At 35.4% G+C, this 24,954-nt stretch overlaps 1 protein-coding gene and 1 long non-coding RNA gene across 2 annotated transcripts in view; one reads left to right on the top strand and one right to left on the bottom strand.

The window, feature by feature from the left end:
- The first annotated feature begins 1,341 nt into the window (after positions 1-1,341).
- On the top strand, positions 1,342-15,277 carry LOC141376651 (uncharacterized). Its single transcript, XR_015502837.1, has 3 exons — positions 1,342-1,411; positions 5,990-6,066; positions 11,542-15,277. It is a non-coding gene; the product is annotated as an uncharacterized LOC141376651 (long non-coding RNA).
- Positions 13,202-24,954, bottom strand: part of camkvb (CaM kinase-like vesicle-associated b) — a 76,863-nt gene continuing 65,110 nt past the window's right edge. Inside the window, 8 exon segments of the mRNA NM_200450.2 lie at positions 13,202-13,763; positions 13,846-13,933; positions 15,765-15,843; positions 15,931-16,067; positions 17,502-17,577; positions 17,779-17,899; positions 19,969-20,107; positions 22,398-22,472. Of these exon segments, the coding sequence (NP_956744.1) occupies positions 13,395-13,763; positions 13,846-13,933; positions 15,765-15,843; positions 15,931-16,067; positions 17,502-17,577; positions 17,779-17,899; positions 19,969-20,107; positions 22,398-22,472 (1,084 nt within the window). The 3' untranslated portion in view covers positions 13,202-13,394.

Below are 24,954 nucleotides of genomic sequence, written 5' to 3'. Positions count from 1 at the left end.
ATTCTTTGATCGATTTCAGATTTGTGATAATGTTACATATTGTTTTCTGGAGAAGTAATGATGCATTTGCTGGAGTGAGAGGCAGAAAATGCTATTTTAGATTTTACCTGGTGGTGCTATTTCCCAAGAAATGAGATTTTACAAGCTACGTATATGAATAGTTCATCCAAAAATTACCATTTTTTTATTTAGTACCTCTCAAATTTCAGATACGCAAGACTTTCAATAAACACATAAGGTAGAACAATAACCACTTTAAAAGTACTAATTTATACTAAACAGGCTGCTGATGTGTTTTTTAACCGTACAACGGTACTTGAATTATCTGTTGTGGGTCTGTATATACTAAGTAATTTCATTTCATTTCATTTCATTTTCTTGTCGGCTTAGTCCCTTTATTAATTCGGGGTCGCCACAGCGGAATGAACCGCCAACTTATTCAGCAAGCTTTTTTACGCAGCGGATGCCCTTCCAGCCGCAATACTAAGTAATATAAACCAATATTAGTGTACTAAGTTTCTACAGCTATACATGGCACTGTATATTAGGCCTATACTATTGTTACCCGCTTGTTAAGTGGTGACGTGTTGATGACATGTAATACTGTTTCCGGGTCCAAGTCACCACTCATTTGAGTTGAGAAATCATTCGTTTATGATAACTTTTTATTCATATCACACATTAAAGTTAACTTTTTATAAAGTCATAATGTAACTTACACAACAATCTCTGGGCTTGCTGCATCATAAATACCAAAATTTTAACAATTTATAATAAAATGAATTACTTTCTGGCCATTTGATATTAGGCATGGACATATATATGGCGATCGTGATTTTCGCAAGTATTAAATCTCTTTGTAAACGTTTATAATTACCATTTCACGGGTCTCCCCATTCAGTTGAATAGAGCGCTTGGACCCGAAAGCCGCTTTCTCCTCATACACAAAGTTGTTATAGGCGAATACTGTAATATATACAGAATAATATAGGCTAGTATTTAATTAGTTTTGTTGTAATTATTATTTTTTTTTATTTAAAAAAAAACAATGCTGTGCCGAATCGAACATAGACTGTAAAAGGGTGATCCCATCTAGTAGTTTACGCGACACATCGAAGAAACGTACAATTATCATCTTACAAAACTTAAATAAATCTACAAAATAGATTAAAGTAAATATAAAATAAAGGCTAATGGATTACATGTTATAACCAACCAAAGTTAATGAAATAGAAAACCGGTTAAAAGTAAGCTTTGTTCTATTCTGTGCTCCCCTGTGAAGTAATTTGAGTTGGTATCGACCGACTAAATAAATTCGCACCGCGCGCTCGTGTTCCGTTTGTCAGTCAAGAACTGCTGAGAGTGAATGACAGATCTCCTCCAGTTCAACACACGTTTCAACTCAACACAAGTAGGTGTAAAATACTTCGAGTTTAACAAAACGACTGCTAAAGTTGATATATAAAGCGCTAAGGGTATCAAACAAAACCAGTGTGATTAAAAAAAAACTAAAACTAAAGTTGGTCGATAAAGAAAGAATTGGCTAAAATGATAAACGTTAAACTCGCAGTGACTGGATGTCATCGAAGTAAAGTTGGTTTAATATTTGCACATTCGTGCATTTTAAAGCTCACTATATAGTTTACCACGCCAATTTGAATATTCAGTCTGAAATGGCATGAAATTTACTTAAAACAACATTAGCACAATTTAACTGACTGAACGATGTTGAACTTTGATGGTCACTGGCTGATGATACGATTTCCCTATTTAGCGCTGGCAAATAATTATTTTCTGATGTTATATTATTAAGGAGAAAGTCTAATTGTGCGAATATAAAAGCAACTTTACCTCAAATTTATCCAATCCTATCAATTGACTTCCAATTTTCGGATGTACAACAAACAAGTTTAAAAACTTCTATTTTAAGTAAAATTTTGCTTGCTTGCTTGCTTGTGTTGCACTTGATTTAGTAGGATGTGGACATTATGGACATTGTTCTAAACACAATGTTTTTGGGTTTTTTTGAAGGCCCCTTACATCTAATCAAATCTATATCAGTGAATAACTATAAAAAGTGTAAAAGTCTGTCTGTACTGTATTTTTCGAGTAATGCTAATATTGCTACCAATCACAGTAAGACTTTTTTTTTTTTTTTTAGGAATAATAACACTATTTTTTACATTTTAATTGTAAGAGATTTGAGGACAAAAAAAAAAAAATGGAGTTCCTAAAATGTTAATGTTATTAAAAACCTTTGTTTAACTAATATTGACTAAAACTCCAAAAGTTTATATGAACAAACAAACAAACAAAAATAAATAAATAAATAAATAAAGCAGAATTTGGGGTGGGGGGAATTATATTTATACACTATATATTTTATTAGAGCTGCATGATATTGGTAAAGTCTGACGTGATATTTTATTTTGTTGCGACTTATATTGCAATATGAATCCAATTTTGGCAGATGACTTGAATAAAAAATTAGTCAGATATTCAGGTTCAGTAATACAACACGATATCCTGATATCTTGCCCCTAATAATGATAGATCACAATATCAGAGATATATCACAAGAAAACCATCCACAATATATCACATATGTAAAAGAAGAGGGAAAAATGCATCAAAAAGTTATAAGATGTATTTCTTTTGTTAACAGCACATATATTTCTTAGATTTGCCACACTGATGTTCGATCCACCATAACCAGAAGCGCCACCTCATGCATATCATTATTTTGTCCAGCCGCTAGAGCTGGCTGATATTGCACAAATGCAAACTTAATGTTTTTTTCCATATTGAACAATAACAATAAATTTTGATATAAGTTGTTAATGCTGCCAGTTTTCAAGGTATACCACGATTTGGAAAAGTCAAGGTTTTAAAACCGCCAACATTTTCTGTAATATCGTTCCTATGGCATGTATAGGAATTTTTTAATTTATCTTTTTTTGTTTTGTTTTTTTAGGACAACAACAGTATCTCCAGCAGAAAAAATACTCAAAAGATGGCGTTTTAAATTGTAAAGTAACCTGTGTTTTTGAAACAAATGAAGACCGCAGAAGTCAGGACATGTTTACTGCTCCAAACAATTATAAATCTTTCAAAAAAATAAATATATTGTTTTCAAAGGGGGAAAAGTTTTAGTTTTTTACCCAGTCATTTAAAAAGAATATATTTTAGAGCAGCATCTACAAAACTGCGAAACTGTGATATTTTTATTTAAGGTTATCATATTGTCAGAATCTTTTACTGGCCCATGCCGATATCCCAACAATGGCTAATGCAACAAAAATTAGAGGGTTCATAATTTACAATGTAAAATATTGTTTATTAGCAAAAACAAATTACACATACATAGTATGTATTTTTTAAGTTAGCTTTATAAATGGGCAACACATAGGCTATTTGTTTACTCGCGGCGCGGTAACACGTGCAATTATAAACGTAGCCTAATTTGCTAAAGAAGCAAAATAAAAGGAGGATAAATTTAATTCAAAACAGACTGCTTTTTTGTCAATAATTTGATCATCTTTGAATAATAACTCAAGGTTAGTTCACTTTCGTCACTGCTTCCTCTCATTATTTTTTACATTTTTTTCGTCTTGTCGAGTTTGTTAGCAAAATGCTGTCGGAAATGGTCTTTTGACTTCATGCTGATTGGTTGCTGTGTATTGCTGCTGTGTGATTGGCTCTTAGATCAATATCGAGTAAAAATGTCCAGAGCTGATCATCGATATCGAATAAATTTTAGCGCAATTTAATATAATTTCCCAGCCCTACCTGCTCCTATTGGATAATCAAATGTAATGTAAAGTGCAAACAAGCGACCAACATGGCGGACACGCGAGACTTACTGGCAAGAGGCTTTAGTAAAGATGTTTGAAATACTATTATTAATATTTAGCCAACTAAAAAATATTGAAATCGTGTTTTCCATCATATTTTACCAGAAACAGCAATGTGAACTTTTATAAATGACGTATGTAGATTTTACCTTCTGAGTTAATAATTTTGCAAAGACCTGTGGAGATTTCTCTGCATGAAAGACTTGCGATTGCCAGATTATCCTGCTGCTGCATTTCCAATATGGTGGGTAATTAAATATGAAAGAAATGTGGATGATGTATCTAGATGATTGACAGGGGACGTAAATAAGCAACATAACGGTCCGTTAATGATGAAGTAGCATCTCCCAAAATTACTCTTGTTACACACTCAAAAGTATATACTTTTTATTCACAAAAAAATTACATCTTTTAGAGCGTAGTATGCGAATTGGGACGCAACACTAATTTTTATACTGTTTTTATATATAATTTAAAAATGTATACATTTGGAGAACTGATTGCAGGCTAGAATTCATCTAATCTGTTAATCTTTTGACATCATGTCTGTCGTATTGTTGTATTTGTCTCAGTTTCTGAATATCATTCCAAACGATGACATACAGCACTTTTCCCTGATACTATACACTACTGTTCCCTGGGTATTGCAGGCATCACATTCAGACAATAAGAAAGGCATCATCACTAGCCTCTTTTGTGTAGTTTGTGCCCCTCAGCAAAAGTCAGAGCTGTGTCTCAGTCTTATCTGATCAGTGAGTGGCAGCGGTGGGCACAGTGGCATCAGCAGCTCTACATGCGATGATGGATGATTATCAGACTGAATAGCTGAATATCTGCTCACGAACCCACATGCTTATCTTCTCCACCCATCTGAAGCGCTGCCATCCTTTCAGCATGCCATCATGGGCTGTCATTATTATGGAAAGGCCTCTATTCATGCTATTGTTCACTGTTTCAAAACCTCAGACATGAAAGCTTTGGTTACTTTTTAATCAGCTCGGTTTTTAGCAGGTGCTGTTTTGGAAGTGTAGCACTTTGGGTAAGAAATGAAACCTGATGGGTCTTTATCAGGGTGTGAAATCAGGGAGGAGGAAGGCAATTACTGGTATTGCTATAATAAGTGAGTGTCTTTTGCCTGGATGTGAACAGGACATGATGTTTTGTGGTCTGGACGTGACATTAGTAGGCCAGCGCAGACTCTGATGTCATTGTAAACAGCTTTGGAAGTGGTTTAGATGCAGACGATAAACGTGGATTCATCCTCATTCTTTTATATAATGTCATTTGAGGTTTAAGTGATGCACTGGACTGACAATAAAATGTTGTCATTTCTTATCGGAAGCATGTGGGCTCATTGTGTGGCTGGTATTCTCTCATTCACTGTGATGATGAGATTTCTTTGTGTATTAAGTGATGTGAACCAGCAGAGGGCAAACTTTGCTAAGCATTTCTGTATGATTCTCTTCATTGGGGGAATCCTCTAGTAAAGCAGTTTCTTGTGCATCTTTGTTTTTTTTTTTTAAATACAATTTTTTAATTTTAAGATTATTTTTATATTCAATTTATTTAATCTCTCTCATCACTCTCAAATTCTCACGATTTCTCATCTGAATTGAATTTTTAATTGACAGATTTTAGACAAGCTGTATAAAATACAAGTATCCCATACATTTTGAAATAAAACTGTTGAGGATAAAAACCAAATAAAGCCCTGGGCTTGTTTCCATAGTGGTCCTCGCTGGTAAATAAAACAGTATGGCTTTAAAAAACAGTTAATGCATAAAACAAACAGTATCCACATTTTAGAACAGGAACAAAATTATTAGCAAATGCATATATTCCTTCATTCATTCATTTTCTTTTCGGCTTAGTCCCTCCCTCTACTAATCAGGGGTTATCACAGTGGAATCAACCGCAAACTTATCTAGCATATGTTTAACGCAGCGGATGCCCTTCCAGCTGTAACCCTATTCACAAAACAACAAAATAAAACGTCATCATCCACCATGCAAACTAGTTATCCTCATCAAACAACCATCTTCTGACCGCCTTTTTGAACCTTCTTAATCCACCATGCAAGTCAAACTGTATTTCTCCTGTATATCCTTAAATCTTTTTTTTTTTGTCTTCACCAGCAGATGGCAAAGGACAAAGATAATTAAAGTTTGTAGCAGAAAAGAAGAACAGTGTCAACAAAGTCAAAACACTTCAGGTAGGGATGTTCCTCCATGCCATAAAAAAGCTTCAGGCTGTTAATGTAACTGTCTACCTAAAACACAGGGTGTCCACGACCACGAGGTCTTAACTCTTAAATTCACTTAAATATCGTGTTGTATGTCTTAAATCATGTTAAACAGGTCTTTTTTCTTTGTCCAAGTAAAGCTACCCAATCACTTATAATCCATCTTAGAACTTTTCATATATATATATATATATATATATATATATATATATATATATATATATATATATATATATATATATTTGTTTCTATTGAAAAGAGATAAAAATCACAACAGCTGTTAGACATGTTTACAGCTAATTATCCTAATTAAATTACTTAAGCAGGAGAAGAAACCTAAAGAAACACCTCCCTTTACATTAATACAAAAACCATTTACTGAAGTAACCAGGGGCGCCCCCAAGGGGTGGCCGCGGCCACCCTAGTGTAAATTCTATCCACCCTTATGGCCACCCCAATATGAGTTAGTTGTTGATATTATTCATTTAAATGTACTTGCGTAAATTCACAGCATTTCAATAAATAAATTGATTAATAAATAAAAGGCAGCCAATAAATTATTGTGGATTGATCAGCGCCACTGACGTAGCTGATTCACTGAGATTGCACACTTTTAATTAAAGAGCCCATATTATGGGTTTTTGAAAATTCCCCTCCATGTAGTGTGTAACACAGCTCTAAGTGAAGTGAAGTATCCAGCTAAGGCTTAAATCTGTAAGAATACAGTGTTTAAAACTGTTGATTCATCTATAAAAGAGTCGAATCATAGTGCTTCAAACGAGTCGCCTTGATACCGACTCATTAGGTGTTTCGCCATGACGTACGAACGAAACAAAGTTTTTCACGTGCACGCGCAAACCCGGGAGATTTCAAACCTGAGGCCCCGCCCTCTGACGCAGTAACCCAGACACACACACACACACCCACAAACACACGCACACCCACAAACACACGCACACAAACATGCCGGTCGATTGAAGTCACACTGCAGATGGATATATTGAGTCTCTACCCAAAGATGAAACATCAGCATTATAACCAAGCAGTTGGAAACTTCTGGAAGCTACATGCTACAAAGAATACTTCATCTGAGTTTGTTAAAGGAAGGATCAGTAAAGAGTAACTGATGGACGTCAGGATGGGTTTCTTCCTACATTTCTCAAGTGTAAGTACGTGCGGTTAAAGTTGCCTCGTTGACTCTAGCTTGCAAATGTATTTAGTTGTGATTTGTTACTTGTAACCGCGTGTACTGTATCAGGTTAACTGGATATATTATCTTATCGCGTGCAAAGTCACGTTAAAAACGCGACGCGTGCTGTTTGTTTATGGAGCTCCGTGCTAGAGTTCTGCTCCCGCGATTTATTCGGAAATGTATTCCCGCGCCGCAGAAATCTGGCGCGGGGAGAGAGAGGGAGAGAGAGAGAGAGAGCGAGAGAGAGAGCGAACGAACGAACGAGCTTTGTGTACTTTGTGCTGTGTGTATACAGACAGCTTGGCTGTCTGGACTGTATACTGGGTGATATTTGGTTGTGTTCTCCGCTCTATCGGGACCGGGCGCGGCGGGCAGAAAACGGAGCGGGTTCTCAGGCTAAAACCTGGCGGGTGCGGGCTGAAGCGGGAGCGTTGTCATCCGGAGGTGTGTGTGTGTTTTTGTGTGTGTGTGGTATGGCGAGTACACGACTGTCTCCTTCGTTCGGTTATCCGTGGCACTATCCACTCGCCATAGTGTGGCAGCTAAAGTCCACGCCTACACTATCGAGCGTGTATGAACTGTGATTACTTTTTAAATTGCTGATTAGCTATTGGCCATTTCCCTCTCTGACTGAAGGCAGTCGACCAATCGCGACAGACTGTCATCGGCCCAATCAGCGCAGATTAGCTTCGCGCTAAGGAGGGGTTTGGGAACAAATGAATCACTGGACGATTCATACAGGAGTCGCTGGGATAATTAGATAAAAATAAATGCAGATTATAAGACCATGAAAGTGTTTTTTGACCTTGCATGCATATTAGACTGTTGTTGGAGACCCTTACAACCAAGATATGACCTTATTTCATGTATAATATGGGCTCTTTAAGAGATTACTATTTTTGAAATGAATAAATTGTGTTTTATCCCATTGAAAACCACAAATCCAAAAAAATAATAATAATAATAGATGCATTTTGAAATCAACTTTTCAAAATTGAGCTTATTTAGCAACTCCATTATTTTGCTGGTTGAGTTAAAAGGGCCAAAAATCTCAATGATTTTGTGTGTATTTTGCAAAAAGGTTAATCAAAAGAATTGTTTTAATAATATTGTGGCTGGTAAAGGAGCATGTAAAAATGATAGTATTAGGGTCGGTATAGTAAGTGTGTATACAGTATGTAGTAATGTCTTTTGTTTAGTTTGTTCATTGGTTTATTTTTTTATTCATTCATTAATCTTCATTAATTTTAGACATGGCATATACTGTATGTTGTACAATTAAAGAATGTGAAAAATAACTTTTCTGAAAGGTGTTTTTAAATGAAATATTGATTTTTATTTGGTTTGCACGTGTACTTGCTGAACTATTTCAAGGAATAAACTACAATATTTCAAGAGTAATTAATGGAATTAATTAAAACTTCATTATTTCTTTTACCAGAAACAAAAATATAACATTACTCATTATTCACAATATATGCACAATTCATTATTGTTTTGTGTGCCACCTCAAGATTTGGTGTGGCCTTACCTGGCCACCCTTAAGAAAACTTTATTGGCGGAACCACTGAAAGTAACTGGGCCACCAGAGAAAATCCTTGCTGTGTTACCCCGTATAAATCTAAAATTTCATTCATAAGGGTCTTACAAGGGTCTTTAAAAGTCTTATGTGACGTAAAGAAACCTGCAGAAACCCTGAATGATTAATAATCAATGATTTCAGCATGAACTCTTCATGCAGCATATAAGAAATCACTCCAAACGGCCATATTTAATCATTCAGGATGTGTTTATTCTGAAAGCATGAAAGTCAGTTGAAGAATACAGAGGTTAAAGTGGAGAGAGGCCAGTCCTCAGTGTATTCACAGGTTCACAGTCAACCACACTGAGATAAAACATCAGAGAGAATGTGGAAATCAACACACATCGAACACCAAAGGCAATAGTGAAGCACTATTTCAAAAAAATTGCTTTGAGTTGTGTAACACAGTATCTAGTAGCGGTTTTAGTATACACAAATGCTATAGAAAAACTTTCAGACCTACATGAAACATCGTTTACCACTCGTTTTTTTTATTTTAGGTCTCACCAGTTTAAGCTTTTAGTAAGAAATCAGTGACAGAAAAACAAATAACATCTCAAAGATAGAACAGATCAAGGTATGGGATAGGGTTCATAAGGTAATATAATAGTAAAGAGAAAAGAAATGACAATGACACATGTGAGATCTAAGCTGACTACAATAGAAACCTGTAACAGAACACACACACGCAAACACACACACAATCCATGTGGTGTGTCATCTTGAAATCAATAGACCACTGACAGCGTAATTGCAGATCAAGGCCTTCTTCAGTCAAACCTCCACTGACTCCTATGATGTTTGGAAAATTACAGTATGTCGCCGCTGCACAACAACTACAGATCATTGGCCACCGGAGGGGAAACTGCTCTTGTTCGTGACAGGCTGTTAATAATTGTCCGATAGTTGCACTGGCTTCATCTGTCCTGCTTAAGTTTTGACCCGGATAACATTACTATTGTCAACTTTAACGTAGGACACGTCAATCAGAAATTGAGCGCTCAGACGGACACCGACATTGACGTTAGCATCACAGTATCGCAGTTGTAGACTATTGCTCATATTAAGAGGTCGACCGTTTCTTTTGCTTTCAATAAATATGCTCTTTTAATCCTACATCACCTGCCGTTTCTGTGCTAAAACATGTTCGTGTACTGAACTTAGGACAGCACAAAATTAGTTGTCAAATTTAAAAACGCATAAACTGAAATGAGTAAATACTGGCGGAATGAGTTACAGATGTGTCTAGTGAAGCATGAATGAGAAAAATCTGTATAAAACTTCAAAATCTTGCTGATGGGAGACTTTTAAAATGAGGGTTTGTTTACAGTACAATGTTAAAAAAAAAAAAGTTGTCAAAAAAAAATTCCCATTTACACACAAAAACAACTTAGAATGCTTTATTCTGCCTAATATTTGTTGGCTCCAAGACAATATAAATGTCCCTGAATTAAAAACTAAAATATAACTAATCATTAAAATTGTTCATGTTTATGATCAGGTTAACAGGGCTGGATTTCATTAGCATTAATAAATGTTTATCGTTCACAAACAATAGAGTGCTGCAGGGAGGATTTTTGTAGGTCAAAGTTACTACATCTTGGTTCCCTCTAAAAAATAAAATAAAATAAAAAAAAGAAAATAATAATAATAAACATCTACAAAAGTCAAAACAAGACAGGCAAAAGGCAGAAGTAAAAAGGTAAGCTAAGCATCATCTACGCTATGGTCAGTGAGTTTGAATACACAAAAAGTTGACTTAAAATAAGTGAGTAAAGCTGTTGCTTTTAAAATGATTAGTTGACTTAAAGTGAGTAAACCCTTTTCCATAACATTTTTAAGTAAATGAACTGCATAATTATAATAATTAAGTTAATCAACTTAACAGTTAGGGTGTCACGGTGGCTCAGTAGTTAGCACTGTCACCTCACAGAAAAAAGGTTGCAGGTTTAAGTTCTGGCTGAGCCAGTAGGCATATCTGTGTGGAGTTTGCATGTTCTCCCTGTGTTGGCGTGGGTTTGCTCCGGTTTTCCCTCACAGTCCAAAAACATGCGGCATAAATGAATTCGATGAACTAAAGTGGCCTTAGTGGGTGTTAATGTGAGAGTGTATGGGTGTTTCCCAGTACTGGGTTGCAGCTGGGAGGGAATCTGCCGTGTAAAACATATGCCGGAAAAGTTGGCGGTTCATTCCGCTGTGGTGACCCCTGATAGACTAAGCCAAAGAAAAATGCATGAATAAATGATATTAACAGTTCAATGTTACAGTGGGTTTACTCCCTATCTAAGTTGAGTTAACTTTTGTCAATTGTTGAAGGCCACAGCCTTGATTGGTTTGGGACATGTGGAGCTGCACATTGATGGATTTGCCCTTCAGTGTTTGGATTTTCAGCTGTGAACTGAACTGGATTAACCTGACTTTAAAAAACTGGACTGACACAATCTCAATTTATTAGAACTTCTATGTTAATCTGCTTTGACACAGTCTATATTGTAAAAGGGCTATAGACATAAAGATTAATTCAATTGATGCTACCTTCGAGGCAATGGGTTTACTCACTTTAAAATAGATCACTTTTTACAGTGTACTTTTCACTATAGTGTGATCATGAGCATTGTGAAGCTGTAAAATGATTTGTTTTTCCGTTTGGTCTCATGACTTACGATGTCAGCCGGTGCTGTGCTGTTTAATTGGTGTCGGTAAACTGGCTGTTTCAGCTATTGTACAACGGCTGCTATCATTTCTACAGAGAGAGATGAAGATTAAAAAAGGTAAGATAAACATATTATCCCTCCTGTGAATTGTTTTTATTATTATACACATATTTCCCAAGTGATGTGTAACAGAGCAAGAACATTTTTCACAGTGTTTTCTATTATATTTTTCTTCTGGAAAAAGTCTTGTTTGTGTTGGTTTTATTTTATTTTTGTTTTGCTGGAAATAAAAATATATATTTAAAAAAAAAAAGTTGATTACAAAACAAACCACTATTGTCTAAAGACTCGCCTAATTATCCTAACTTGCCTAATTACCCTAGTTAGGCTTTTAACTAAGCTGAATACTCATATCTTGGAAAATGTTATGTACTGTAATCATTATGAAAACTAAAGAAATTAGTTATTAAAAATTTTAAAAATGTCTTGGAATTAAAAAAAAAAACCTATTAAAAATTACAGTAGGGCTAATAGTTTTGTTTTAACTGTACTGCATATACACACGCTGTTAATAACTTCTGTTTGTTAGATGCAGCCACTTGTTGGCCACCTTTTAAAGACCAGTAAAGGCTTAACAGATCTATCTTGTTGAAGAAGCAGAATTATTTGACCCTGGACAAACCACAGACTTTTTCAGGCATTCAAAAAATGCAAAAACAAAAGTCTTTCCTGCAGCACTTTACTTCATGGAGATTGTTTTATAATCTGACCTAATTTACATTTGCTAAAGAAAAAAAATATTAACAATGAAATTTCTTTGATACAATCTGTATTATATAAAGCGCTATATTAATAAATATGACAATGTGTATATATAATTCCTGTCAAGCATTTGCAATTCAGAAAAAGATTTGTTTGACTTAAACAATAAATATATATTTTATGTTTTCATACTTTTATTTTCAAGAGTCAAGACTATTTGTTTAATGCAATAATACATTTATTTCATCGTAAAAGGAAGTATGTAAATTTAAGTAAGTTTTTAAGTAGATTTATCGCGATTTTGAGTATATTTAACCCAACACAAGGCATGTTCATTAATGCCTCGTGAAATCCTATTCAAAATAATATGGTTGTGTATTTTTAAAATGGACATGTATCTTCTTCAAAACATGTACAATGTATGTAAATGTGTCTATATTACATAAGTACAGATCACGGTTTCCACTGTCCATGTGGCTAGCTACCAAGCAGATCTGCGGTATTAATGATACCTGCTCTGCTCCGTTTATTGGGCCACATGTCTCAACCACTAAAACACCATTACAAGATGAATTGAGCCGCTTTAGTTGCTGCAGAAGTGTTTTGCACGTAAATCCCCGACGTTTCATGAGCTTGTGTTTGATAATGAAAAGTAAAGCTGAAGCCGGACATGTCGTAAACAGCAGATCTGAAAAAGCATGCTGTTCTTGGCTACGTCTAATCTACAGAGGTAAGGAAGCTATTTACAGAAACTTTACATTTCGCCTGAAGCTGTCTCTCTGTGGTTCTTGAGCTGCGATGCAAATAAATAGTAACTTTATAAAATGATAAATCTACCCTAAAACATGGACACAGATCAGTGCTAGAGTTTCCAATCTCGGCTTAATGTAAGCAGAAAACAGCTTTTTTTTCTTCTTTTACATAAAGTGGCTGGAGCCGTCGCGTCACAGCTTTGTGATTCAATAGAAAACAGATGTATGCTGGGAAATTGTCGGCTCGTGAGAGAGCGTGTTTAATGCTATGTGCTGCGGAATCTTCAGTATTAGCATGCTTGCTGCATATGTACATGTGTGTGTGGGTCTAACCCAGGGTGGTAGAGTTAGCAGGATTAGCCGCTCTGCTCCTCCACTGTGTCCAAAGCTGAAGCCTCTCCGTTGCATCGTGATGTGGGAACGGGCTGTTCGGGCTCTGGGACGTTGACAACAGGCTCAGCTGGCGGCTGGACGGCTGCGCTCGCTGCTTCTGCATTGGCAGGTTCCACGGCAGGGACTTCTATGCTTGCCGAGAGGCTTTCAGCAGTACTGGACGGGGCTGTGGAGGCCTCTGATGCAGCTTGAGGGGTTTCCTGAGCTCCAGCTGCAGGATCGGCTTCACTGGGAGATGCTGCAGCAGCTTCTGCTGCAGGTGCTGTTGCTGCTGCTGTCTGATTCTCTGGTGCCCGGAGACGCTTCATCATGGTTGTGACTCGCACCGCTTTCTGTAGAGAGGTTAGAAAGCAGATTTAACTTGTATGCTCAATGCATTAACACAAAAAAGAGTTGAGTACTTCTAGAACTTACCTTCCACTTTGCTTTGGCGAAATTCTTCTCAATTTGAGCGCACACGTTTTCTTTGATGTTCTTGTCTGATGCAGCATTTCCAGATATCCTTTAATAGCACAACAGCTTGTTAAAAGACTTGGAATCTTTCAGATATAAACAATCTTTCAAAAATGTGGGGTCAGTAAAAAGTACTTTACCAACAACTACTATCTTACAGTTTTAAAAAACATTTTGGTTACAAATTTCAGAACCCTGATCTCTATCTAAAACTCTAAACTGTCACTACTTTTAACACAGGCTTTCCAGTGTTCAAAACTCTGCCTGCTGCATTCATTTCCTTGAAGTCTTGCATTTGTAGGATCATTGGTTCACATAATTCTTTTATGATACAAATACCACAGGAACATTACTTTAAATCACCAACACACAAGATACATATCATAAACAATCATTCAATATTGTTGTTTAAAATTTATGATGCAGGTTTCATTATGGTTCATACATAAGTGCAGAGGGAGAAGTGCAGACAGTGGAATCACTAAACTAGTTTTATTCATTCAATCATAATTTACTGTAGTTTTACTGTAAAAAAGAAAAAGTAAAACAGAATAGTAAAGTTAAACCACTGTGTTTCTCACTGCATGTCCCTGTATCGAAAGCTGATATATGGCATGATGTATGGAAACATGCAAATTACAATTGGATTTCACATACTTTATATAAAATGTCATAATAGTCAAGAATTTGTCAAAATAGTGGAAAAATCACCGTTTACATTTCTTTCAAGCATATACAATATTTTGACATTTATGATATATTTTATATATGTGAAATCCATATGAACTAGTATGTCATGTATGCAATTTCCATATCAGATTTCTATTTTGGAATCTGTGTTTCCATCAGTCTGGTCCTGTTTTTAGGCCATAGGTTCCCCTTTACATCCCAGTAGTGCTTTTATTAGTTAAGAATCTCAGAAAGAACTTTCTGTCGATGTGAATCCAGCCCTGACATTGGTCTGCTATGGTGCTATGATTGGGCTTTACAGACAGTATTGTCAAGTATGAAAATATTGTAATAGTGGTACAGAACAAAGAAATCATAGATAATGTAGTCCAGTTAGGTCATCTTCTGAAGTAGCTGATGTCATTTGATCTATCTTGAAACGTTCATCTAAAAATATAATATTGCACATCAGTTTCTATGCATCAAGAGTAATGCAACAGTTATTTATTAATTTGAGTGCTTATCAGTTGAATGTACATCATGTTATTTAAATGAATACTCAAGTAATTTCAAATGTATTGTTTGCATTGCATTTGAAAAAAATATCTATTTAATGTTTAATTGTATTATATTGAAAGGTGATTTTAGTTTAATTAAAGTATTTTTGACTGGTGTGTATTGTCTCCAAGCGTTTGGAAAAAAAAAGTTAAGAGTTTTGCAAAAATGTGCAAATTTGGCAAAGGATGGAAATTGTTGTGTCGAGTTTTAAAAATTGACACCAGGGTTTTGAAATTTGTGGCAAAATGATTGTAAGTATAGATGCATTAATGTAACGTTTTCTTTTAAAAAAATATATGCTGACCCATGGGTCCCACAAAAACATTAATCAGCACAACTGTTTTCAACACTGAGAATATAAGAAATGTTTTAACACCATGTCAGCATATTAGAATGAATTTTGAAGGGTTATAACACTATGAAGACTGAAGTAATGAGTAGGTTTTACATCCCAGGAATGAATTACATTCACAGTATATTAAAATAGGTTAAACATATTAAACTGTTATTTTTAAATAACTGTTATTTTTTTAACTGTTTTTTTCTGTATTGCAATCAAATAAATGCAACCTCAGTGAACACAGAAATCCTCTAACCCAAAACCTTTGAACATGAGTCACAATATGTGTCAAGTAGAATGGTAATATAAGTACCATTCATGGTTGATGGCTTCTTGTGCAGTCAGTCTCTGGTCCTGGTCCACCTCCATAAGACGTGACACTAAGTTTTTAGCTGGGGACCAAACAAAATATAAGAAACGCTGTAAACCCAATGTTCACATTTAAGGTTTATATAAGAAGTTTTCTTCAGTGGAATTACCAGAGTCTGAGATTTCATCCCAGTAAGGTGAGTCAAACTCATAATCTCCAGCAAGAATCTTCCGGAAAAGGTTTTTGTCATGGTTTTCATAGTCATCATCATCTGCTTCATCGTAAAATGGAGGATTTCCAGAGAGCCTGTGCATGACATGAGCAAAATCATTAGTTTATGCGCACAGACTGTTCACCACTATCCTTCCTGAGAAACATAAAATGAGACTAATATCTGTATTTTTTAAATACAGATTTGTTTTTTGAGACTTCAGAAACATGTTAATTAGACGTTGCTTTTTTCAAATCTAATCCATGATGGTATTGTTGGTTTCAGATTCACACCCCACACTGCACTATTCTGCCAAAGTGGGAAGTTCTTGACCAGAATAAGTTTTCACACCTGTAGTTTTTTTTTTTTTTTTTTTTTTTTTGCCTGTTTCTGAAACATTTACGTTACATTTGTATGCAATAATTCAAAGTGACTTAAAGGTCCCATGAAGTGCTTTGAAATTTGCATTTTTTTTTTGTCCACTATTTTATGTAATCTCAACTAAAACAATTAGAGTGCCCGACATCAAGTAGCTCTTCCCTTTTAAAACAAATGGCCAATAGCATGCCAGTACTATCACAGCTCTGCCAGTGAGAATGGTTGAGCTCAAGCACATCAAATCAAAAGCAAATGTGAAATGTCAGATACTAGAGAGCATTTGATTAGTCAAGATTTGATGAGAAACTGAAGTAAAAAAAAAAACTTGATCCATTTATGGTTAGCTTTACATATTTACATTGGTGCTATACACATTTATTAGTTCTTGCTTTCCCGGGGAATCAAACCTACAGCTTTGGCATTCCAAGCACCATGCTCTACTATTTCAGCTACAGGACGACTCAAGGTGAAAAGCAGGGATAACAATAATTTGGTTTGGTTCATTTTTACAAGGCAACATTTATATACACAACAAAATTTGTTAAGACACATGTAAGTACACTGTCCTCATTGGTTAGAGTACATCTGTGTATGTTCTGGTATTCTGCTCTGTCATTCATTAGGATAGCTAAACAACTGTATTGCTGAGTATGTCATTTTAATTTTGAGCGTGAATTAGACCATGAATATTTCTGAAATCTAGTCATCCAGCTAAATTTTAATTATAGGCATTTCTATTGCCTTTGCTTAAGGTTAACATACAATTCATTTCGAAAAGCATTAGCAATACCAATTGCTGCTTTTCAAACAGTGTTCTTAATTAGTTCATTACGTCAGATTTGTAATTTTATACCCCAAGCAAATCGCTCAAGACCACCTTGTTTTGGTGATTTATCAACGATTGTAGTTTATTTCGGTGTGGATGTTTGGATTAACCAAATAATGTAAGAAAACAGCAGCTTCTGAAATTCAATTCAAATTAGCGAGGTGTGAAAATGGTACGAGGACCAGAATCTAGATTAGGTGTGTAAATAAAGGTGACCCTTTAGCCAGTGCACCGACGAGGATGCACTGAGGGACTGGTTTTCCGTGTCAATGTTTATGAATAGATTACACCAGTAAGGTTTGACTGTAAAGGAGAAAACACTCACAGTATGTACATGATCACACCAAGGGCCCAGCAGTCCACAGGTCGACCATATCTCTGTCTTCCAACAACCTCTGGGGCTTTGGAGAAAGACAAAAAGCAGATATGAAATGCATAATCACCTTTTTCTATATACTGCTCATCTTATTTTAACAACCTATCCACATGTAAACAAACTTCTGTTTGCTCTCTGTATAATGTTGTTCCTCAATGAAGGCCATCTGTTGCGTCTCCCCTATGAGTGTTTAAAGAGGTTTTGCCCGTTTTGAAGAGCTTCTTACCCAGATACTCAGGGGTTCCACAGGGCTCCTTGATGAGTCCATTCTCCAGTTTTGCCAGATGGAAATCACTGATGACTATTTTCGAATGTTTCAGTCGGTTGTAGTACACCAGATTCTCAAGCTAGAGGGAATGACAAGATGACATGCCACTTCATGAAATTTCTTTCTTAAAGCAGATAGGTTTAAGACATTCACATTACATATTGCACAACTACTGAACGTGTAGTTGCTTATTTGATTTGTTAAACTGATATATGATTTAATAAATGAGGATATTTAAACAAAGTGTGGATCAGAATTTATTTAGTTTCTAAAAAATAAAATTCTGTAAAAGATAAAAAAACAAATAAATATTGATTGCATTTATTGCAGTAATATCATACTTTTCATTCTAAATTTCCGGTCATGCTTAGCCAATAGTCTTTTCTTCTCATGCCACACACTTGGTAAATATAAGCTTAGCTTGATAAAGTTGCCAAAAGGAATTCAACATATTTTCACTAAAATCTAATTTTATTTAGCTTAAGTACTGATGTCGTAAAGCATAGTTTATTACATCAAAGAAATTAGTTATTAATATTGTTTATTTATTTACATTGAATACATTTCTCATATACATTGTAAAATAAAAAAAACACATTTCAAAACAACACTGCTTGAGAAAAAAAAAAAATATATATATATATATATATATATATATATATTTAACAGAGCAAGGTTTTTTCACAGTATTTCCTATAATATTTTTTTCTTCTGGAGAAAGTCTTATTTTATTTAAACTAGAATAAAAGCTGTTAAAAAAAAAATTTAAGGTCAAATTTTTTAGCCACCATAAACAATATTTTTTGTTCTATTGTCTACAAAACAAACAATCGTTAAACAATGATTTGCCTAATTACCCTAACTTGCTTAGTTAACCCTTTAAATGTCGCTTTAAGCTGAATACTAGTATCTTAAAAATATCTAGTCAAATAGTATGTACTGTTATCATGGAAAAGATAAAATAAATCAGTAATTAGGAATGAGTTATTAAAACTGTTAAGTTTAGAAATGTGTTGAAAAATGCATGTCAGGCTCATAGCCAGCCTATTGCAAGGGGTGGTTCTTTTTTTTTTTTCTCAAAAAGTGGACCTTTTTTCAGTTATTCGTCTCATTTCCTATCAAATTATAAGGTTGAAATAGTGCGTTTTAGCAAGATTTTAAACACGTTTTGCTGGATCAGCTTGTTGGATGGTGATTATAATACAATACACTACACTACACTTTTTGATGTGACAAAAGTATTCCCTACATTTTTGTGGTGCTTACCATTTTATTTTACAACAAAGTGTTTATTTACAAATGTTCATTTATGATGGCATACTGTCAAAAATGGAACAATTGAGCAGGTGTAGCAATCAAATTCTGGACTTTGTCAGTATAGGGGGTGGGTCTTACGAACCACCTGAACCCCCGCCCGGCTACGGGCTTGTATGTGTATATAATCCAAAAGTCAATCTGAAAATCTGGCATGTTAATATTTTGGGATGGCTGATGTGCCTAAAAATAATATACTATATTGACATACAGACCTGATTCCAAAAGTGTGTACATCACTACAAAAGAATCTGATATTAAATGGAAACAGAATGGACTCTATGCACAGCTAGAGTTTTAAAGCCAACGATAAACTTCCAGTAAAAGCTTAATGTGAGTATTTTTAATTTCACAAGGTTGTTTTTACAGCACCGATTTTGTATTGTAATTACAATACATTCAGTTAAAAAGACTTAAGCATTAATTTAGTTGTTCAAGCGTAAAACGAAAAAAAAACCATGGAAACCACTAGAGCCGTCTGTAGCAACAGGCTAGCGCATAAATTCCATTGAAAATGTTTGGGTAGAATAAGCTGTCATATTTTAAAGACATGGCGAGGGGAAATGCCATTTAATGTAGTGCTTCTTGTCTGATCTGAGACCCTCTTCATATTGTATATCTAACAGGCAGTAAAGATAACTCTTTTTTTAGATCAGATCTTAAACGTGATAATTTGGTGATGGAAAGACAGTTCACCGGAAGCCCTGGGACTGCCTGGCTGAAAATTAAAAGTCTGTGTGCATATAGCCCATTGGAGACGGGTATAGTAGTGGATAATGGGGTTAATATGCAAACTGGATGTGCACCAGCAGAGGGCAGTGCTGTGTGCTGTACCTTAAGGTTCCTGTGGACGATCTTCAGGCTGTGCAGGTACGCCACCGCCTCCATCACCTGTCTGATAACATTACTGGTGTCCCTCTCGGAATAATAGCCTTGATCCAGAATCCAGTCGAACACCTCCCGACCTGTGGCTCTGCAAGAATACACAGCACACGCTGAGCTGCTTTTCTGCACCATTATGAATTATTCACACCCTGCTTTAAACACTGGCACCTTCAAAAGCTTTACTCCATCATGCAGGTGTAGCAGGCCAGTCCATGCCACACATACAGCGTACGGCAGGGACGAGGCTTTAAAATAATGAATGCAAATCCGAACAGACAGGTAGGAATGTGACAAGGACGAGGCGGTATAATCGTGTGAGGACCGTCTGAGTGCAGGGTTTATTTCTGTTATGTCTCCGGCAGCAGCAGCTTTAGCCTCTTGAAGTCAGTATCAACAGGAAAAAAAAAAAAGGAGACTTTTTGTCACCAACAAAAAACATGCTGGAGGAATTTGTTTTCTGATGCTTTTATGTTAATGGCCTTTGCATTTAGCACCAGTGTGCTTTCAAACGCTTACATGGAAATTTGTACACAAGTTCTGTGTGTTCTTTGGAAGCGGTTTAGAGCTTAATGATTAAAAATTGTGGAACAAAATGTCTAATGTCAAAACAGATTTCTTACATCTAGCAAAGTTATTTGCATCTTGTAAATGCAGCCTAACAGGCCTGTCACTGTCTAATGTGTCATAAATAATATCCAAACAACATCAATTATAAGACCAAATAAGAAATCACTCTCTGATATTGTCTGTGTAACTTGAAAACCTTTTAACTTTAACCCTATAGAGTATAGATCCTTTTAATGTGGTGATGTCATGAACATTTACTGCTTGTTTTCAAACTATTTCATAACTGTAACAAGAGGCAATTCATTCATAAATAATGTTATGATTGCTGATTTAACATTAAGTTATCAATATGTGACTCTTTGGATTCTCTGAAGCTATAAACAGTCTATAAAGTCTGCTGAATTATATTTATTTTTAAGGCCACTAAAATATAAATGTGATCAAAAATAAGCTGAAAATGTGTATTCTGATGTCTCGTTTATAATAATTTTAAAAAAAAGTATTTTAGTGTAATTGTATGTTCAGGTTGTGGTCTACGTGCGTCTTTGCTGCATTATATTGGAACAATCTGATATTAAAAATCTGCAATATTTTATTATTCTGCGATAAACATTGCGATATGAATACAGTTTCACAAGATGGTTTGATTGGCTCTATTTGTTGGTTTTCAGGGGAGCCTAACAGTATTAAGGTACAGAAATTAAATAAATCACAATGCAAAAAATGTTTGTCTTTGCATTGTTTAGTTCAGGGGTGCCCAAACTTTTTGTTGTTGATTCAAAAAATCAAAAAATTGATTGATTGATAATGGTGGGCAAAAGAAAAAAAAATTAAAATTGTATAATCAAATTTCTAATTATATATAATTATAAACACATTGTCTTCTATCCATCAAGTAACAGTAAAAACAAGACAAAAATTGAAAATAAGAATTTTGTTTTTTGCAAAAATTGTATAAATTCAATATAAATAAATACAGTTAATCTTTGTTGCGTGGTTGATTCCGCTGTGGCGACCCCAGATTAATAAAGAGACTAAGCTGAAAAAGAAAAGCGTAATAAAGTATTAGTGTTAGTATAGGTTACATAAGGTCAATGATTTTCCACTGAGCTGCGTGAATGATGTGAAAACTGCAGTGCATCATCTGTAAATACAAGTTCAAATAATTCAACTTGAATGGAAAATTCACTTAAGGTGAAAAACATCCCATAAGTAAACTAGAGAGAGTGACCCTGTGATCCGTGTTTGGTGTGAACCCAAGTTAGGAATAACTTCTTTATGGTTTCAAGGTTGTTGTTTTGTTTCTAAAAAATAAACAATAAGTGACATACATTGGAAAAATTGCACAAATGTTGTTTCAGCAAGTTGCTAAAGAAACATTTATTGTTCTCAGTTTAACGTGATGCACTGCAAAAACCCAAAACTACATATAGTCTGCTATTATGTTAAAAACAAATGAGCAAAATAATATAATTAACTTTAAATATTAAATGATATATCAAGCGTAATGTGGGCCTCTTAAATAAATTTAGGTGTAATCTTCTTCACTTATGATCTCTATATTTTTTTTAAACAAACTAAATTAACCAGTAAATCTTGTTGCATCAAATATGAACCTATTTTCATTTTTTTTCTGATAGCTGGCTATTACATTATTTATTTAGTTCTGAAGATGGTTTAAAAATTAAGAACAAATTAATTTTGTTGTGGTGTTTGATTTGGAAAATTTTGACTTAAATCATTACAGTAATACTACTGCCTATACAGTAAAAAAAAACAAACAAATAATAAATCATCATTTCAGGACTTACAGCTCCAAGAAGAGGTAGTACTCTTTCCGGGTCTCATATACATCCACCAGCTGGAGAATGTTGGGGTGTTTGACCCTGGAAAGAAGTCATGGACAAACAGTTAGCAGACATAGGAAGCTAATACACATGTAGTGTGTTTAGATCCACAAACTCTATAGCCATAATAGGGTTGGGCAATGTCGACCAATTTGGCATTGTATGATGTCTAATGTGAAACATTGCGATGGATGGTGGCATCATTGTCATAGGCAGAGGTGAATAATTATTTATAAATAATTCATAACGAATAAATTATTTTTAGCCTACCGTTTAACTACCTGACCCGCATGGTCTTTGTTTGACCCATAAACAAATTACCACCTGTCAATCACTTTTGCTGCGGAAGGTTGGTCGGTAAAAAAGGTGCAGAACCATCAGTATCTGAGGTTTTCACTAAAATTACTAAGTACAAGTGTGAAAGTGAAAGACTGAAGCAGTGTACTGATGCTGTGACACGCTACCAGACAGATTCAAAAGACTGACGAGCCATTAGATAGAGAAGAGATGAACTAAATATCATGTTTAACAACTATAGTGAGACGCGATCCAGCGGTACATCCTTGATAAAATGTCTGGCGTGCACTGCTTACTGGAGCTCACACGAGCGCATGACTGTGTGTGTGTGTGTGTGTGTGTGGTCACGTGATGTGTGTTTTCAGTGGACGGAGGGCTGTTCAGAAATGCTAGGTAAAACACTTTTCGTTCTAAAATGCCATTTTAATACTAAGACGTATTAGAGTACACGAGGCCTAAGTGTGTATTTTCCGTGAGCAGGTTTGTGACGTGGGCGAAGGATCGGCAATGCCGGTTCAGCATCGTAATGTCTATTGGCAGGCACGTGCACACATAGGGCTCAACCTGTGCAGTGCACATGCCCTTTTTAGTCTTGGATGGAAAGTGCCCCCGCGACGCGACACCTTCTGTCCCGCCCTTCAGTAGGCGCGCGACAACACCGCTCTTGAGTACGCGCGCGACAACACAGCTGATCAGTACGCGCGCGATAACACCACTCTTCAGTACGCGCGCATCCACCCCTCCCCCCCACCCCCCCCGCTCTTCCTGCAAATGCCCTTTGGACAGTCTCTGCACGGGCCTGTCTATCGGCCCAACCCTAAGCCATTATAATCACATTTAACTCAGAACAAATGTTAATCGTTAAAACTCTGTAGCTGAATCACATCAATATTGACGTCCTGTATACTGTATATGCTTTATTTCATTGTATTTAACTGTAAGGCAGCTTGAGAAAGTTCCTCTAAAGTCATGGTTCCTCTAAAAATAAGCTTTGTTTAATGATTCTTAGGATTCGTCCTTGCTGTTGTGGCCTTTGGCTAATCACTGAGGCATTTATTTCATATTCTTCATCTTTTATAGCTGCTTTTAAACAATGCGCATTATGAAAAAGCCCAATGGAAATTTAGTGAATAGCTGAAAGTTTCCAAGAAACTTCCCTTAGAGCATATTACATTCCAGCACATGTAATCTATTTCATTATGCAACACAGACACTGTAAAGAAGTGTTTCAGATCTTCTTTTTATTTATTTATTTAAAATTTTATTAAGCCGGTTATGTCAGCCAACTTTCAAATTAAGAAATGAAAACACTGATTATGCTTTGAAGACACTAATGTGCACTGTGCCAGTGGAAGAGAGGAGAACTAAAGGTGAACCTGCTCGTTTGGAAAAGTGACATTTCTTTTATGCGTTATTCATGAGTTGTTGTGATTTGCGAGCGGGACACAAGCGCAGCGCCGAATGATCAAAGTGACATTAGTGACTCGCACACAGACTTTCAGACGCAGGATAATCATTTATAATCAGACACTCATGCAAAGCATTTATATATAATATGTTAAGACTATGACATATTTGCTTTATTTAACAAACATTTGGTGTTTCATGTACAGTAGGTTCTTTTTTGAGTGGACTGAAAATCTCAATAATGAATATTGGCAATGCTAAGCTCCACAAAGACTTAAAATTGGCTTTAACTGAATCAAATTAATGAAGCTATTTGGAAACTATATTACGAATGTTTTAAAGTAAGTGAAAGTGTATCAAACATCAGATCTACTGTTCAGTATGTGCATTTAAACTGGATGTAATGTTAAAATAAAGTGTATGCACAGTACTGTAGCAATACATTTGGGTAATGCTTTATTTTAGTATCTTTGATACTTGTTTGGTAATAACAGTAAGTTATGCATAATTGCATGCAACTAGCCCTAAATTAAACCCTAATCCTATATGCACCTTATGTTGTTAATTATTACAACTCAGCAGGGACGATCAGTTCATATGCACTTGAGAGAGTTTGCCAACCAGCTAATTAATATTAACATACATGTTACACTACACTCTACATATTCTCTTTCATTAGAGATTTGAGGTGTAAAGCATACATAAAATCCAAATTGCAATATTTAACTTATTTTTTTGCAAATTTGCTAATCTGTTGCAAGATTTAAATGACTAAAATGCACATTGTATTTGATGAAAACATGATATATAAAAGAGA

This window comes from Danio rerio, chromosome 11 (genome assembly GCF_052040795.2).
Source record: "Danio rerio strain M-AB ecotype USA chromosome 11, GRCz13ab, whole genome shotgun sequence".
NCBI lineage: Eukaryota > Metazoa > Chordata > Actinopteri > Cypriniformes > Danionidae > Danio > Danio rerio.
The sequence above is the reverse complement of the archived record's forward strand: the minus strand, read 5'-3'. Positions and strand labels throughout refer to the sequence as shown.